We start from the raw sequence: 18,332 nt of genomic DNA, 5'->3' as shown, positions 1-18,332 counted from the left end.
ACTTTCGATGTTATTCATGCCTTTATATCTTTATCTAATGTGTACAGATTTGAAAGCTAAAACGATATCAATACATAAGAAGAACTAAACTATATAAATGATAGATCTATGGGATGTCAGGGCGCATGCCACCATGTCGCCCACCACTCTGTTGCTCATCATTACGAATGACACTCGTTTCAATCCCGACGAGTATCATCATACCTTAAAAGCCACCTCCCTCGTAAAGCACGACATCACAAAGATGGAGAGCAGGCAAAAGAAGCGATTGAACTAGTCCATACCTCCCGCACCCACTCGCTCTCCCCGATCAACTTATTAAGGAAGAGGAAGCGGTGGAGGTCATAGCAACGGATGAAGGTGGAGAGATAAAGGTAGTGTAACACTCCCAATTAGTATCACATTGGTTAATGGTTAAACCAAATGAAAGTTATTGGTTAGTTAGCGCATTAGACTCCGATCGTAACATTTGGTATCAAAGCCGATCTAATATTTGGGCATAATGAGGAAGCTCGAGTACTATAAAAAATGACTGCATATGTACAACGCCCTACTAGGCAACTCGGTGCTTTCGTAGTCACTTCTATGGCGACACCTTCTCCCGCCATTAATGGAGATTTTAATTTTTTTAATTAAATTATATGTATCATTATATTAATGGTTTACTATGAGTTAGTATATCACGTAAGCAAACCCTAATGTTTGTTAACTCAGACTTAATGAAAGAGACTTATACATTACGTTTTTAAAAATATAGGGGTTATTTCAAACACTAGTAAACCATAAAAGTAATGGCTAAAACTACAAGGGCTAAAATAGACCTTAACACTAAATTATACATATCATTATATTAATGATTTATTATGAGTCAGCATGTCATGTAAGCAGACTCTAATGTTTGTTAACTCAAACTTAATGAGAGAGGCTTATATATTATATTTTTAAAAATATAGGGGTTATCTTAGATACGAGTAAACCATGAAGGGTTCAAGAGTTCTATAACCAAAACCACAAGATTAAAATCAACCTTAACCCCTTCTAGAATTATAAAAACATAATATTAGATGAATCATCTCCTAAGCGATCAGTACTAACTATTATCGCTTTAAGATGAATTCCTATAATAATGAATATTTCATACTTTTTTAGTTTTAATATTTAAGTAAATCTCTATTATTGATAACATAAGTTGAAGTGTTAGTATTAACCTACTAAGTATTAGATAAGGACTTCTGTTACATTTGATTTGAATCATATGAATGTCAAGCTTGTATATTTCCCTTTAAAACCAAAACCTTATGATCCTTTTTTTCATATGATCTTTTTGGTCATAAAAGTAACGCTTTATTATGAAATTTTTTTATGAGTTTATATAGCATTTAAAAACATAAATAATTTATGATTCAATTTTTACTCACTCCTTGAATAGTACCTAAAATATTAGTCTTTCATTACTTTAATCTTGATTCTTTCTAAACATATATATTAGTCAGCTTATTTTAGTTTCATTTATTCAAGAAGCCAAAATACAATCATGATCAAGTCCGATCAAAATATTTGATTAAAAAAAGTAAATTAGCTAATTTTATAATTGAATTAGTTAGAAAATTTTAATTTTTGAATAGTAAAACTATAATTTTGCTTAGGATATATAATAAAATTATATAATTTGGGTAGAACCATTAAACAAAATATAAATTTGAATTAAAAGGATTTATAAGGGCAAAAGTATAATTTCAAAAGAAAAAGCCCTAATTCTTTCTTTTTTATGCGGTCATTGCACAAGGCATGTGGCTGCTACAGTATGCGGTCACTGCTTGTGCATGGCTTAAGGCGGTGGCTATCCTTATATTGCCAACCGATGATCGACGGTTGCCCTTATACTAATGACTGGTGACCTCTTTGGTCACGGTGTGGAGGTCATCGTGTGGTGCTGTGTCACCGTGCCCATGTGTGGTTGTGTGCACACATCGCTCAAAGGCCACAACGAGGGTTGTCGAGAGCACGGCTATGCTCATGCTTTCTCCTAGTATATCCGTTAGCTTTTGACGTCCAATTGATGCGAGTCACGACTAGCAAATATCGTTACAACCGTTGCAAGCAACAGGGCTGCTATAGTTGCCATAGTCACTACACGTAGTAGTGTTGTTGTAGTCATCGCAGCCGTTGTAGGCAGCGGCTTTACTGCAATCGCCGCACGTAGCAGCACTGCTGTAGCCACTTGTGACCAAGGTGGGCTGATTGTTGCAAGGCTATTCCACACAAGCAACCATGCATGTGGTTGCCATCGGTTGTCACACCCCATGACGCTTCCGTTACGTATGCAACCGTTGCTCGCAATTGGGTTGGCAACCTCCAGAGGTTACTGCCCTCAATAATGCTATCGCTAATAGTAAGTTATTGATAGTGGTCAATCGATCAAATACGAGGAACCTTGCATCACTCTCAAGTAGATGATATGACGAACTAGATAGGAAAGCAGATCGACAACACACACGGATTGTTTAAGTATCGTAAATCAAAATTGAATAATACTTTTTCGCAAGCAAAAGATACTAATAAACTGATCTAAATATAAAATATATTTAAAATACTTTTATGATTTAAAATATTTGATTTCAAGACATATCTCTGGTACAGATTGTAAGCATAAAAACCATGATTATATGACTCTTATATAAAAACTTTAATGTCATAAATTAAAATCAAATAGCGATAGATCAAATTTATGATGCATATTTTTCGATGTCATTTAAAAAGCCTGATTTGCAAGTGTACATATATGAAAGTTATAATGATGCGATCTATAAAGAGAACTAGACTCTTATTTTTCTCTCTTCTTATCATTGTTTTGTCCCTAAGATGTCCTATAATTAAAAGAGGTCCTCCCATCAAGATCATCTCCTAAGTAATCCTATCGGACTTCCTTTCTATTGATCGATAATCATAATCAAGATCCAATCATATCTATAACATATACCTAATTAGATAAAATCATATAATCTAATACAATTAACTTAATTCTTTTTGTGGATAATAAAAAAAAATAAATGATCATTGTTTCGATGCACTGTGTGTCAGTGGAAGACGAAGGAACAAAAAAAAAAGACGGAGTGAAGAAGAGGAAGAAGAAAAATGAAAAAAGTTGTCAAAGAGAATAGACGAACGATGTTGAACAACAATGACAGCAACATCCAAAGAATAAGGCAAAACAGGTTCCAAGCCCTAACCGGGATGATATCGCAATCTAATTTCAAGCGGTTTGCATACCAGTCTTTGTATACCAATCTAATTTCAAGCCCTAACATACAAAGAATAAGGGCAAAACAGGTTCCTATTGTATTGCACGCTAGTGCTCGAGATGGTGAGGAATCGAGTGTATAAATAATTGCTTCTAGTGGCAATCATGCTGTGTTTGCATCACGTATTTTTGACTACATTTCATCAACATCATGAATTTTTCTGCTGGAAGAAAACTATATACATTGTTTCAGATCTCAACTTCGATAACTGAGGTGATACAGAGATCATGAACAAGCACTACACTTTGATCCTAAACAATGTATTATGTGAGATCAAAACGCCCTGTTTGTAGCTGAGCCATTTTCCCTTTGACCTAAACAATGCATATATTTCAAGAACAGGGCTTAAAATTTCTTTCCCTTTTGCCGGTCTCACGTCTTTGATTTCCTGGAGAGTGTCACCTCTCTTCTTTCTCCATCCTTTTCTGCAGGTGTCGATTAGTCATGTTCAGGCAATACTAATCCAGGCAGATCTAAAACTTAGAACATTCAGCCGCAACCGAGTTTTGATGATTTAAACACCAAGGAGTGGTAACACAATCTTGACAAAGGAGTAACAAAGTGCACCGGTGAACACATAGCTGTCGCACCTATCAAGAATACCTCCTGCACATATAAGAAACATTAAATAGTTTCCAAGTATTCTGTATAAATTGCGAGCTTAGTTGCATGATGTACACACTAAGCATAACAAGAGAAAAAAAGTGTCAATCATATTGAAGGATTACTTCTTTCCTTTTAGTTGTTCAAGATCTTTATAATAATGGGTTCAAATGACAGCAACTGAGACTCTCTAAGCGACAGAAAACATGGAATGGCAATTAGAAAATTGAAGAAAGGCAAGGAACTAGCAGCAGGTGTATCCAGCAAATCATTTCAATCTTAATGTTTTTGATATCTGAACACCAGGATCTATAGAAATTACACCTCATTGCACAGTTTTGTAATTACACCAATCAACAACAAACTTTTTTGGAAACATCGGCCTCAAATGTTATTCAGCAAGGAGTACAATTTTGTAAAAGATGGAAGTGACCAACACATAGTCCAAGGTTTTACTATTCCTGATATGGGTTGTGTTAGTTATCAAGTGACTGATGCACCATCAGTATATCTAATCTGATTACTAAAACCGATATGATCATCAACAATATGCTCATGCATCCATCAAAATTTTAGGAAAGAAGCATACCATGTCCAGGAATGAGTGATCCAGAATCTTTGACACCAGCATCACGTTTGATCATGGACTCGATCAGATCACCGAACAAAGACCCTGTGAAGTTTAGAACTCCAAAAGCTGAAGCACTGATAACAACAGAAAGTGTTAGCACACTACAACATATTTCCACAAAAGAAACTGTAAAAGTAAGACGATGAATCCAAGGGGTGCAAAAAAATAACAAGATCACAGTACAGAAGTGCCTTTGCCAAGTAACAACATTTTGATCTAGCTAATATTTACTGATTCTAATCATAAATCCTATGGTTGATCCCAAAGCCATCCACAATTCTGTGAACCTTGCTTGACACTAATTTGTCTTGATGAACTGGATATGTTCTTTTAGAAAAAGCCACGATGACAGTGACACTAATCTGCGGACATTCTCTTAGAAAAAGGACAATATTAGTGATATGTTCCAACTTCTAAAACCACAAAATTTACACAATTAAGCGACTAAGTACGATCAAAATTATTATTTTACAAATTACAGCCAAGTGAGATGACCAAATGTAACTTTACAACAGAAGAAAAGTTTAGGTTAAAGTTATATATGGAAATATTCTGGAAAATTGTGAACCAACAACTAGTAGCAGGAATGTTTGAGGGAATTCTATACTTTGTTCCAGATACCAATGTCATTTACACATCACTGTTGATAAGTCATTATTTGCCCTCATAAGTACCAACATGCTATCACGGACTTAGCTAGTTTTGCCTAAGTCGTGCAGCACCTTAACATGTCCATCCACAAAGGGTCACTCCCCGAAACCTCTTATGGTCCCTTAAGGACCTGCAAAAGAGAAGACGGTTAAAGAAGGCGTTTAACTCGGATCTTACAAGTAGACATTTCAGCAAACATTTGATAAACTATACAAATTACACCTTATACCACTCTGCGAAGCTAGAAAACCCCTAAAATGACTGCTTGGATGGCCTATTTTTTTAGTAGTTTTGCCTTTGTGCAACAACTGCACACAACTTGCATTTACAGGACCGAAACGACCAAAAAAGCCAACTAAAATGGGGCTGTCAAGCCTACTGTAAGCCCTCTACATTCTGTATAAAGCATGAACAAAACCAAAAGACGTAGACATACACAAACATTACATCGAACACCTTGTTTACAGATTTGTCCGTGCCATTCTCCCCCATTATTCCTTTGACGTCCTCATCGAAGCCTTTGTGGATGTTGCATCTGCCTCGAAGCTTCATTCGACTTTGGCACCATGCAAGATAAGTCCGCTCCATTAGAACGAAGGGCTCATGAAACGACATGATTTCCCTCTTGCCTCTGCAAGAGTTCATGTCATTAACCTTTGTCCAAGAAAAACTTCGTGCCTCTGTTCTATGTTCCGTCTTCTACATTGACTCTGTTCATACAGCTTAGGCACATCACCAAGTTCCACCTAAGTTGCTATACTCCTCGGTTAGCATTGAGTTGAAGATGACCCTTGTGCCCATCATTCCATGAGTTAGCCCTCTGTTGACTTTGATCTTTACATTGGCTCTAAGTATGCCTTTGTTTGGTGTTGTCTAGGGTTGCTCCCCCACTTGATTGTGCAATGCGTCCACCAATGCATTATCTCATGTAAGATCATACGACGACTCATCGCTGCTCACTCGATCCATTAAGCTTTATGGATGCTTGGTCCTTTGAGTGACTCTTTTTCCTACATCTGTACGCATGTTTCCCCAAACGGTCACACATGCTGGCTGCCCTCAACGCAACCCCGCTAGGTCCCCCACAATTGCATGCCAAGTGTTCCTAGGTATGTTTGTCCCACTCTGATACCATCTATCACGAACTTAGTTGGCCTAAGTCATACGGCACCCTTGCATGTCCGTCCGCAAACCTCCCCAAAATCTCTTGTACTATCTGTCACAGACTTAACTGGTTTTGCCTAGGTCGTGCGGCACTCTTACGTGTACGTCCACAAAGGGTCAGTCTTCCCGAAACCTCTTATGGTCCCTTAAGGACCTGCAAAAGAGAAGACACGTTAGAGGAAACGTTTAACTTGTGTTCCCACAAGTAGACATTTCAGTAAACGTTTAACTTGTAAATTACAGTGATTTAAAAAGCGCTAGGCGCCAAGGACCAAAAACGGCCGAGGCGCTAGGCGCTCGCCCGAGCGAAGCGAGGCACTAAAATATAAAAATATATAATATAATTAATAAATATAATTATTTAAAATTTTAAATAAAAATATGCTATTAAATTAAGAAAATCTAAGATACAAAATCAAAATAATATATTATTAATCTAATAAATACAAATACTATTATTAGTATACTGTTAACGGTATACTGTATACTGTTAACGATATACAGAAGGAGAAGAAGGAAGAGGAGTGTAAGGGGGTGCTAACTGAGAAAAGAGGAAGCGATAGCGACAATGGGAGCGGGAGAGGGAGTGTAAGAAGGCAGCGAGAGCGGGAGTGGCGACAGCGGCAGCGGCGAGCAGCGGCAGCGGGATCAGGAGCGGCGATAGCGGCAGCAGTAGCGAGCAGCGACAGCGGCGAAAAGCGGGAGCGACAACGAGCAAGGTTAGGGTTGGGCAGCGACAGCTGATATCGGTGCTTTAGTTGGTTCAATTAAACCAACTAAAGCACCGGAGATCGAACCAGACCTAAAACGCTAGTTCGGTCGCCTGGTTTAACCCAGGTGCTTGCCCGAAGCGCCTAGCGCCTGGGCTCGGGCGAGCGCCCAAGCGACGCCTCTTTAAAGCGTGCCGCCTGGAAGTGAAGCGAGGCGCTCGGGTCTCGCCTCGCCTCGCCCGAGCGCCCGAGCACCTTTTTAAATCACTGGTAAATTATAAATATAGACTTTACAAATTTTGAATAGTCACGCGACAAAGGGTTCAAGATGGTCTGCCATGACCAAAAGTCTTCATAAGTGCCCATGACACTGTTGCGAAACAAGGCAGAGAACTAGCTTTAAACACTACCCCAAAAGCCCATCCAGCCATGTGCCACGTGGGTAGTTCTCGGGTGATGCATTGGCTGACACTCCGCACCACTTTGCGGAGCTAAAAAATCCCAAAACGACTATTTAGATGATCTATTTTTTTTGTAGTTTAGTAGTTTAGCCCAGTGATTGAAAAAGGCACTCGGGCGCTCGCCTAGGCGCTTGGGCGAGGCGAGGCGAGGCCCGAGCGCCTCGCTAATCTCCCAGGCGGCGCGCTTCAAACAGGCACCGCCTGGGCGCTCACCCGAGCCCAGGCGCTGGGCGCTTCGGGCGAGCGCCTGGGTAAACCAAGGCGATCGAACCAGGATTTTAGGTCTGGTTTGGTCCTAATTCGGTTGGTTAGTTGGTTCAATCGAACCAACTAAACCGATATAACCCTTACCCAACCCTAACCCTTACCCAACCCTAACCCGCTGCCGCTGCCACTCTCGATCCCGATCCCGATCTCGCTGCTCGCAAACGTTGCCGTTGTCACCAATCGCCGCTATCGCTGCTCGCAAACTCTGCCTTTGTCGCCGCTCGCGCCTCCCACTACTCGTCGCTCCTGTCGCCACTCGCCGCTGTCGCTGCTCGCAAACGCTGCCTCTGTCGCCACTCGCGCCTCCCGCTGCTTGTCGCTCCTGCTCCCGCTGTCGTTGCTCGCAAATGCTGTCGCTGTCGCCGCTCGCGCCTCCCGCTGCTCGTCGCTCCCGCTCCCTTTCCTGCTGCCACTACTGCTGCCGCCGTCGTCGCTCGCCGCTGCTTCCTCGTTTCTCAGTCAGCAGGTTCAGTATACAGTATAATGTTAATATTAAGTTTATTTGAAATAATTAATTTTCAATACTGTCAATAGATTTTCTTAATTTAATAGCATATTTTTATTTAAAATTTTAAATAATTATATTTATTAATTATATTATATATTTTTATATTTTAGCGCCTCGCTTCGCTCGGGCGAGCATCTAGCGCCTCGGGCGTTTTTGGACCTTAGCGCCTTTTGGCGCCTAGCGCTTTTTAAATCACTGGTTTAGCCTCTGCATGACAACTGCACACAACCTGCGTTTACAGGACTAAAACGACCATAAAAACCAACCAAAATGAGGCTATCAAGCTTACAGCAAGCTATCTGCATGCTATGCAAAGCATGAACAAAAATGTAAGACACAAACATACACAAGCATTACATCGAACACCACTGTTGATAAGTCATCATTTGCCCTCGTCAGTACCAATACATGGGTCCATGAAGAATTGTCTGCTTTAGAGTGTGCTTTGTATGATTTTGCAATTTTAGGATGTACCCGAAAAGGTGCCACTAAGGGTAGAGGTCTTGCCTCATGGTCCCTGCTCCTCACTGATATTGTATTGAACGTTCTTATAAGTACCCTCAGCAGGGGAGTCGAGACCTCTTGGGACAAATGGACCCACGAGGAATTATATATTTTGGGTGGACCCCTCATGATTTTGCCCTACTCTTGGACAAAACGTGCTTATCGACTTAATAGTACCCCTTATTCAGCAATATGAATTCCATCTAACAGTGCACATAACAAAGGAAAGGACATCCACAATCTCAGTAATTATCAGCTCATTGCAATAACGTATATGAGAGTTGAACAAAAATATGCATGTACCTCTAGAATTGAACAAGTCAACAACAATAATCAAAGCAACAAGGCAGTCGACTGCAATAAAGGAAGCCAGATCTCCATTTTCGAATGCACATAAAGCCATAAATGGCATTGTTAAACTAGAATTGGAGCATGCTCGAGATGAGCCAGCTTGCAGATGTACAAAAAAGGTATCAAGTATATAATAAGAAAATCAATAAACTAGTGTATCATCAATTTATGTGCTTTCTCAGTAGGTACCTTAATAATGTTCTTGGCCAGCATAGAATCTTCGACAGCAGCACGGCAGTCACTATACAGCCAGTTAGACCAGCAAAAACTCCCTCCAAAGTCTTCTTAGGACTAATATGAGTAAGGGGTGTCCGACCAAATGCCTAGAAATTGCAACAAAATACATCTATCATCCTTGTAGCCTCTTAAAATAATAAGCAAGAATGTTATACCAAACATAATAGCTCTTGTTTTCTGCCTTCCAGTGATTTGACATATCAAAGGAAGTGAACATACTAAAATTAACATAGGATATACCATAAATAATCTTTCCCATCCTCAAATATGGCAAGAAAATGAGATGATTCCATACAGAAGTGTTCATTAAGAAACATCTATAAAAGAAAAGGATGACATCGCCTTTGAGTTTGTACTTCATATAACACTTCATGAATTGTAACAAGTCCATCCACTTTATGGAATTCTTGCTGCACCACTTCTTACTTTTATTTCATACAGTACAGCATTGAGATTTATTTATTACTTTCATTTCATAAGACTAAGAGTTTTTTTTTTTTCGATTGATGCAAGAAACAAATTCGAAAAATACAATGAAACATTTGTCTCATCAAGAAGGTAAGACAGCAAAATAAGATTAAAAAAGAGAAAAATAATGTTGATTGGCTCCAATAAGATATTAACCAAAAATCTAGCTAGCATAAGAAATTAGAGAAATAGTTAACTAAATGTAAGTCTAATATAGACAGAAAACTGTTCACTACTAAATTTCAGCTTAGTCAATGTACAAATGAAGTGCTGACTAGAATACAGTTTTAATATGACCAGCAAGATGTAATCATACAGTATGCAATTACCAACCAATGCAAAAATATGCATTAACATAATCAATCTAGTTATGTTTCACAAGTTCAAAAAATTACCCTTCCACCTAAAAATGCAAATGTGTCTGCTGCAATTATGCTGCTGATAGATATCAAGGTTGCAACAAGTCCAACTGTCCAATGAGCTTGCCCACCAAGAAAAACTGGCCATACATGCCCTAATTCTGCCAAAACAGATAAAAAAAAAGTAAACAAATTGCAAAATATTCAACAAATAATCAGAAGAGTTTAGATATAACAAAAATACAATTAGGCTCCCACCAGCAACCCTGTCCCCAACCCCCAACCAAAAAAAAAAAAGCATTCGGAAAATTAAAAATCCCTCCCTGGCCACCGAGATATGATGGGACCTAAAATCATGTGTCCCAAATAATTGTAGCCCATGTTATTAGTAGAAGACTCATCCAGTGTTATATACAAATTCAACCTATCATCAACTTCCAATATAGGACTAATGAGATGTTTATCTAATAAAGACTTAACATCCTTGTCAAGACCTAATTTACATACCAAAATTATTTCCTAGTAGGTGGTATGTAAGGCTCATGGCTCAATAGTAGCTCCACATTGTGATATTTCTCTCATATCATCTATGAGTAGCATTTTCGTACTTTGGCTCACTTACACATGCATAGTAATAGGTCTGTTTACACCGAACCTTATAGATAAGTCTAGAACTCACACCTTCCAAAATACTTAAACCCAAGTTTTATGCAATAGGACTATCTAGGCTCAAGCATTAATCTAGCCACCATTAATCCTCAGTATGGAACTGCTGGGGCATTAGAAGAAATGCAATAGAACAATACATAATCGTCTAATTTGTATTCAAATCCTTGATGCTTTAAATGGGAGTAAACTTGTCAAATAGCTAAGAGAACTACTCCATGTAGCCTCACAAAGTTACACCACAAATTCCAACTCTGTTTACAGAATAACTAGGTTTATCTTCTGCATGACCAATTATAGTTGAACCCCATCAATTAGTTCCCCTAGTTCTGCTTGTGCATGCTTATTATTGAAACTTTTCAATACCAGTCTCAAGACTATAAAAAGGAGAATTGTGTTAACCAGCTGACAACTTGCATAAAACTCTGTCCGATCTTATGAGCTTACACCAACATAGCTAGAAAAGATCAATGGAGCAGGCCCCGAATGATTGTGACCTTGGTTTCTTTTTGTTGCTGTAGTCCTTCGGTAGCTGGTTATGTTACATGTGCTTTCCCTCTTGATAATGAATTTCACTAGTTCATGCATAACGTGGTGGATGTAAGATTGGTCATCTCTATTCAATAGATTTTTGTAATCTCAGTTAGCTCATATGATAAACCTCCTGCCCTTTACTGACATACTACCTTATATAGTAATATGTTTTGCTAACCTCAAATATAGATCAATAGTATACCAATTTCATGATGGACAAATAGTCTATGGTGGGGTTGACATAACAGTGAGGTAGCCGATAGAGTCCAAGATATCAAAATCACAGATAAGATCAACATCATAATCAAAATACATGGAAATGAAAATAACCATATAATAATTACCTCTGAAATACATAAACTGTCAAAAATTTATTATCAACAAGTAGAGCACAGAAACACAACCATCGTGAAATCACATCCAAGTTTAGCTATGAAAGATTTTAGTTCATGGTAGATTGATGTTATCACAAATAAATGTTATGAAAGTTTAGCCATGAAAGATTGATGTTACTGTGGTTATATAAGTGTCATATATTATCTTTTGGTGTGTATGTTATCACAAATAAATGTTTCAGCATAAGTTCAAAAATTGTTTCTTCTAATATTTAAGGTTGCAATTCTTGTCAGGCGAGAGTGAGTTAACATGTGGTACTGAACATACCAAACCCTATGAGTCAATCTTGATATCTTACCCTGGTCTGTATAGTTTGTCTAGAAAACCCAAGTATAATAATCCACCAAGAGGGTGGAAGAATAGAAAAAAAATTCTCTTGTAAATCTAGCTAATATAAATGACTATTGCCTTGAAATCTTACCAGGTTTAGATCAATTATGGATTAGGGAGCCAGCATAAGCAAAGGGAACAACTTGCAATATGTATTGTCACAGTCAAATATTGAAACAGCCTCGAGGTACATATCATGTCGTTTTGTGTATTGAATATACAAGTGAATGACAATGTGAATCGGTGAATATTATACCAAGGAAATGAATTATATACACCGAGACACATAGCATGCATAAATTTTGTTACACAAGGATCCTGTCATGTGGTCTCACACTTGCTAGCATGGAGACAGGATGGTAGGATTGCAATATCTTGGCCCATAACTAGGACTGGTGCATGCACTATACTTTAGTCAAACAAACAATAATCCTCATCTTCTACTAATAGGAACCATGACCAAAGAGGCCCAATGAGGCACCTGTTGTATAAACCAGATTGTTGTATATTCACATTTGAAGTTAACAAGAAGCAATTTTTGCTTGCTCTTTCATATTACTGGTGGTTCTAATATGCAGACCATTAAAGTGCAAATATGGAATATGGTTGCTGCTGATACTTGTTAAGCACAACACAGGATCACAATTCTCAAGCAAAGTAATAAATAAGGAATTTAAAAAAGAAAAAGAAGAAAGGGTAATGACATACTCGTGTTCAATGCAGGAACTGATAGCCCACAACGAAGCTTAATCCAGAAACAAGGAAGATAACCACAGTAAAAAAGCCCAAAAACAGCACTGCTTAACTGTGCAAATCGTGGATTTCCTCTCTGAAGTATTAGTGCCATTGCAACAATAAAAGCAGATGATGTCACCGAAACATCTATGTGACCAAAATACCTACCATCATAAACCAGATAGATAATTAAAAAGCAGTGATATGTTATGCAAAATGCCGCATATGCTGAATTTTCAACAATCATTTGGACAGAAGAGTACTGGAAACAATTAATAAAATGATTAAGGTGAAAAGAACTTATAGCATAAAACTCAGTCAAAGTTACTTAGTAACAGAAACAATGTTGATTGTTTATTGGGTTTGAAAGCTGTTTATGACAAACTGAGAAATAAGTTTTAATTTAGTTATCACTCAAAGAAAGGATTGAATCAATAAATACCAAAACAGTAATAATCTAGAAGGCAATCAACATAAAAAAACTAATTAGATGTACTTGTGGATACATTATGGATGTTCCTAGGAGGTTTTTGTTTTAAATAAAATTGATCCAACTAACAACTGATTTTAGAACGGTTGTTTGATGCGGATTATTGTAAACAAAACTATAATGATAATTTTTCCATGCGCCTTTCACATTTTACATAAGTTGATGCAGTCTTCTGAGCATCTTAGGGGCATTAAGTTATTAATGTATCTTCAGTCTTGATGAAAACGTCACGAGCGCTCGTTAAATTTTTGTCATTTATCATTTATATCTCATACGAAAATTAGTCATATGGGCCATTATATTTTCAACATATCACCCATATCTTAACATCTCTTACCTTTTTGAAAAAGTGATGCATCGAGGTGTTCATATTGTGTTGAATCAATATACACGCATCATAGAGAAAACAATAAGATGCACAAATTTTAAATGAAACATATGCAATGCCCTTGACAACTATTCAGTTTTTAAGTCCCACATGAAGCAATATAAATCTTATAGTATTTCAGTCCTTTTTACTAGCTAGATTGATTTTGACATAGAATGTTTTTAGTTCTCAAGTTATATGTTTGTTATGTCGCATACTCCACCAGTTTTTATTCCAAGATGCCTTTCGCAGGTATAGGATGATGACGACGGAAAAACTGCTACTTCAAATCTAAAGACTGAAAATTTGGAAAAATCTCCTTTAAACTTATAGGCAAAAGATAAAAAATTAATGCTAAATAGAGCAGGAAATGTAATTAACACGGAATAAGGAAACAATAGAATAAGTCCAGCATAATAAGGTTTTGAAGTGGTCAAATACAGATAATGCATTCAAGTAAAAACTAAAATGAAGCATATATATAAAAGATTCAGTATAGGGCAAAATCATTATACCTGAAACATATCAACCAAACCAAAATTTTGGATATATCAAGTGAGACACCACAACTATACAAGTTTAGTTATTAGCAAAGGAAATCACCCAAAGAATCACTTTTTCTATTGGAAACACTATAGGAAAAAAGTAATTACAGGACGCTAAAGATTTGGAACTTACAGTGTCAGAATCGGCATGAGAGCACAGATGACTGAGCAAACCCTCGACACATATCTTGGCGGCGGTGTCATCCCTGCAGCAATTCCCCGACTCCGGACCAGCTCGAAGTACTCCCTCGCCCCGGCGAACACTGCGGCCGCCAGCGCCACGGTGAAAACCCATCCTCCTGCCACCACGACACCTCCCGCACCCAATCCAATGCCGAGGCCAAAGATCACACGCTTCCTCAGCTGCATCCCCTGGCTCCCCTTCGGCTCTACAACCACGGCCTCTACTCCCTGCATCGTGGAACCAATAAATCAAAAGATACCCCACAAGAATTGAGATCAAATCCGAAACCTTTGTTGGAGGCAAGGGCACAAGAATCACCTCAAGAGAGTCCTCGCGGTGGGAGCCGGACTTCGAGGCCGCTTTGCTAGAGGGGACCAAGGTAGCGGAGAGACGGCAGGGATGGAAGAGGCGCAGTCCGGGAAGCTGGCGGCGAGGGAGGAGGAACGATCTGGGGCTGAGGGAGAGGGGCAAGGAGAAGAGGCCGCAGCGGTCGACTTCAAGGAAGGCCGCCGCAGTGGCAGCCATCGAAAGAGAGTCAAGGAGCGAATCAGAATAAGGGCGGTTGCGGTGGCCGAGAAGGCATTTGAGGCGGGGCGGCGGGATCCCGAGGTGTGGAGGAGGTTATCCTCCTCCCCGGTCTTCCGCTCTGGGTTACGTTAGGGGGGCCGGGAGCAGATCTGTTTGTGTTTTCTTCTTGTTTTTGTTTCTAGAAACCTAAACCTTTTGTTTTTGTTTATTTTTCCGTCTGCGCAATGTGTATCGGTACCCGTTTCCGTCCCCATGCGAACCATTGCGTCGAGTCGATCACGACTTGTAAGCAGCGTTTAACCAACTCCCCATATCAGGAGAATTAACTAAAATCCATCAAATTGATCTTAAATTAGTAAGTAATATTACACTTGAAATTGGAGTGCCACAGACAAATTTTGTGTGTAAATCTCGATCAATAACAACGAAAAATCCAAATTCTATGCTGCAAAAAGACATTATGTGTAAATTCACTGATGTACTAATAACATGTAATATTTTAGATATCAGTAAGTTCCTGGTCAAAGTCCAACGTGGAATCAGAATCCAATCCAACAATTTAGCACGCTGACTTAATTCAATTAAAGCCATCATGTCCAAGAGCTCCTCGGTTGCTTCCATAGGGTGTCCGTATCAAATCAATTCAGAGAACTTGTACAATTCATGTGTCCACCTACACAACTGGCTGCAGAATCTATAGCTCTCCTCGCCCGACCACGGGTTCGCTTTGCCGGCCTTTTCTACTCTTCCACACAGTCGGTTTGTGCAGGGCCTCCGGGGGCGCAGGTGCAGTCTCGTCCAAGTTAGGTCCCTCATGGCCGAGGCTGCCTCCCTTCGGCTCGTCGCGATGAGAACGTCTCCGGATATCAAACTCTCGTGGGCGGAAGGAGCACCGGGAAGATCCATGGCGGCCAGTTTGTTCAAGGTTTTGATGCCGAGTGGCTGCGTCTCGGGGTCTTGCAACAAGATGATGCCCAGGGTGTACGCTGCGACTCGATGGCCACCCTTCATTGCCTTGTGAAGATGGTGCAGTCCCAAGCTTTTCCTTCTCCGGTTGTAAATTTCATCCTAGAAACCAACACGATAAGAGGAATCAATGTGATACAGCTATACAGATTCTTGAAACAGATTGATGCTAAGAGGAGGTGAGCGGGGCGTCTGAGCTCACCAGTCCAAGGAAGAGGCTGGCCTCAAGATTGCCGCACTCAGCGCAGCTCCGGAGGAAGGCGAAGTAACCCTTCGCGTCCAGCCAATGAAACACACGCTCTCTCCTCACGGGCATGCACTGGCCAACCTTCCTCGCCCCGGACGCCTCGTGAAATCTCCTGCATCTGCCGGTACATCCATTCACCACCAAGATTAGCAATTCTCGTCGTCAAAACAAAACACTGCCGGAAAGATGACATGCGAAAAGAACTTACGAGGCTCGCAGGCGCATGATGTCTTTGCGGGGCGTGGGGGAGGAGGAGACGATGGAAACGCAGAGGTCGACCAAGAGGTCTTGAGGAAGGGAGTCGATGTCCGTAGCCATTGCCGTCGTCATGGCGGTCTTTCCCAGTGGGATCAGAGCTTACTTATAGTTAGTGTCGCCGAATCCTATTTAGGATTTGCAGTGGGATCAGATTAGGGATAAGCCGATCGGTATCGTATCACAGGAACGCTTTAGGATTCGCATTCATGTCTGATCTACGGTTACCGTTGGTTTCAAATCATGCAAACCAACGTGAGGTCTAGATTCAGACGGATATATATATATATATATATATATACATATATATATATATACATATATATATATATATATACATATATATATATATATATATAATTTCCTAATACCGATTATTAGTTACAATGTCTACTAATCGTATATAGGTTTGAGATAATTTGAATTGGAGTCATATTAGGATTGAGTTCATGTGACACAAACCAACAAAAGGGCTCGAGAGACCCTTGAGTCATCTTGTCAAATGGGGTTCAAACACGTCATTTGGATATATATATATATATATATATATATATATATATATATATATAGAGAGAGAGAGAGAGAGAGAGAGAGAGAGAGATACTATTTCATAATCCGGTTAGTAGTTGTGGTGTCTTCTGATCATATTTAGGCTGAGGATAACTCAAGTTGAAATCAGATTATGATTAGGTTCAAGTGATTGAAACCAATATGAGGACTCGAGAGACCCCCGAGTCAACATGCCCAATGGGGTCCAAACACATCATTTGGACATATATATATATATATATATATATATATATATATATATAGATACTGTTTTCTAATCCAGGTAGTAGTCTCTTGATCAAAAGAGAGCTTACGTATGTACAGTGAGGCCGAAGGACATGTAGTGTACTATTATGCACAACTGGTGGCAGATATATATAGAGACACTTCACTAATCCGATTGGGAGGTATCATCTCCAAATCCTATTTAGATTTGGAATAATTAGAGTTGAGTTTGATTATGGTTGGGTTTAAATCATGCAAACCAACCTGAGGGTTTTGAGAGACTTCTAAGTTATACTACCCAGAATATGATGAAACTAATTGATAAGTGTTTATGATTTGATGTGTTTTTAGTAATGCAGGATGCTTCGACGAGGATGAGATAATTAAAGTAGGAAGAATCATGTTGAGCCGGAGGAAAACATGTCAGAAGATTGGACGTCGAGCCAGATGATTGGTCGACGTATCGACAAAAGGCTTTGAGTTATGGATTCGGACATCGGGCCAAGAAGAGTGGATATTGTGCCAAGGATATCGAAGTTCCGGAGGTCAACTGGTCGATTGGACAATAGGTCGCAAGAGAGAATGATGCGTCGAAAAATTAGACGAAGCGTCGATGGACCAATGACATACCGAACAACATGATTCATGCTTAGTATTAATTATCTAGATCGAAGTATGTTTTTACATGTGCAGGATTAACTACGATAACAAGGCATAAAGCAAAATGAAGTCCCGGAGTCAAGGACGTGATTTTGTTGGGAGTTCGAGAGTTCATTGGAAGTTCTACGGGAACCAACCGAGAAGTCCAAGAGCTTACCAAAGAAGCTCATCGGAACTCGCTAAGAAGATCTTCGTGAAGTCCAGGAACTTGCCCGAGAGTTCGCTGGAAGATCGCCAGAAGAAACCAAGACTTACAGACTTGTTTAGCTTAAGTATGCTTTAGATTTCGTAGTTAGCACAATTAGGGGTCAGTTGGGCCCATGTAAGGACTGTGTTGGGCCCAATGATATGCCCAAACAATATCTCAAGAAGCGACACCATTGTGGCTCAATCTCCGAGACTATATCAAGCGATGGTACCGCCAGTCTGGGCGATGGTA

General features: G+C 39.5%; 1 protein-coding gene across 1 annotated transcript; it reads right to left on the bottom strand.

The window, feature by feature from the left end:
• Positions 1-3,362: 3,362 nt before the first annotated feature.
• On the bottom strand, positions 3,363-15,141 carry LOC103998534 (phosphatidate cytidylyltransferase 4, chloroplastic). Its single transcript, XM_009420061.3, has 7 exons — positions 14,782-15,141; positions 14,413-14,690; positions 12,851-13,041; positions 10,253-10,377; positions 9,342-9,475; positions 4,495-4,610; positions 3,363-3,908 (listed from the first exon to the last, which is right to left on the bottom strand). The coding sequence occupies exons 1-7, from the start codon at positions 14,986-14,988 to the stop codon at positions 3,817-3,819; spliced, it is 1,143 nt and encodes a 380-aa protein (XP_009418336.2). The 5' UTR covers positions 14,989-15,141; the 3' UTR covers positions 3,363-3,816.
• Positions 15,142-18,332: the final 3,191 nt, after the last annotated feature.

The sequence above is a fragment of the Musa acuminata genome, chromosome BXJ3-4 (assembly GCF_036884655.1).
Source record: "Musa acuminata AAA Group cultivar baxijiao chromosome BXJ3-4, Cavendish_Baxijiao_AAA, whole genome shotgun sequence".
Classification (NCBI taxonomy): Eukaryota; Viridiplantae; Streptophyta; class Magnoliopsida; order Zingiberales; family Musaceae; genus Musa; species Musa acuminata.
The sequence above is the reverse complement of the archived record's forward strand: the minus strand, read 5'-3'. Positions and strand labels throughout refer to the sequence as shown.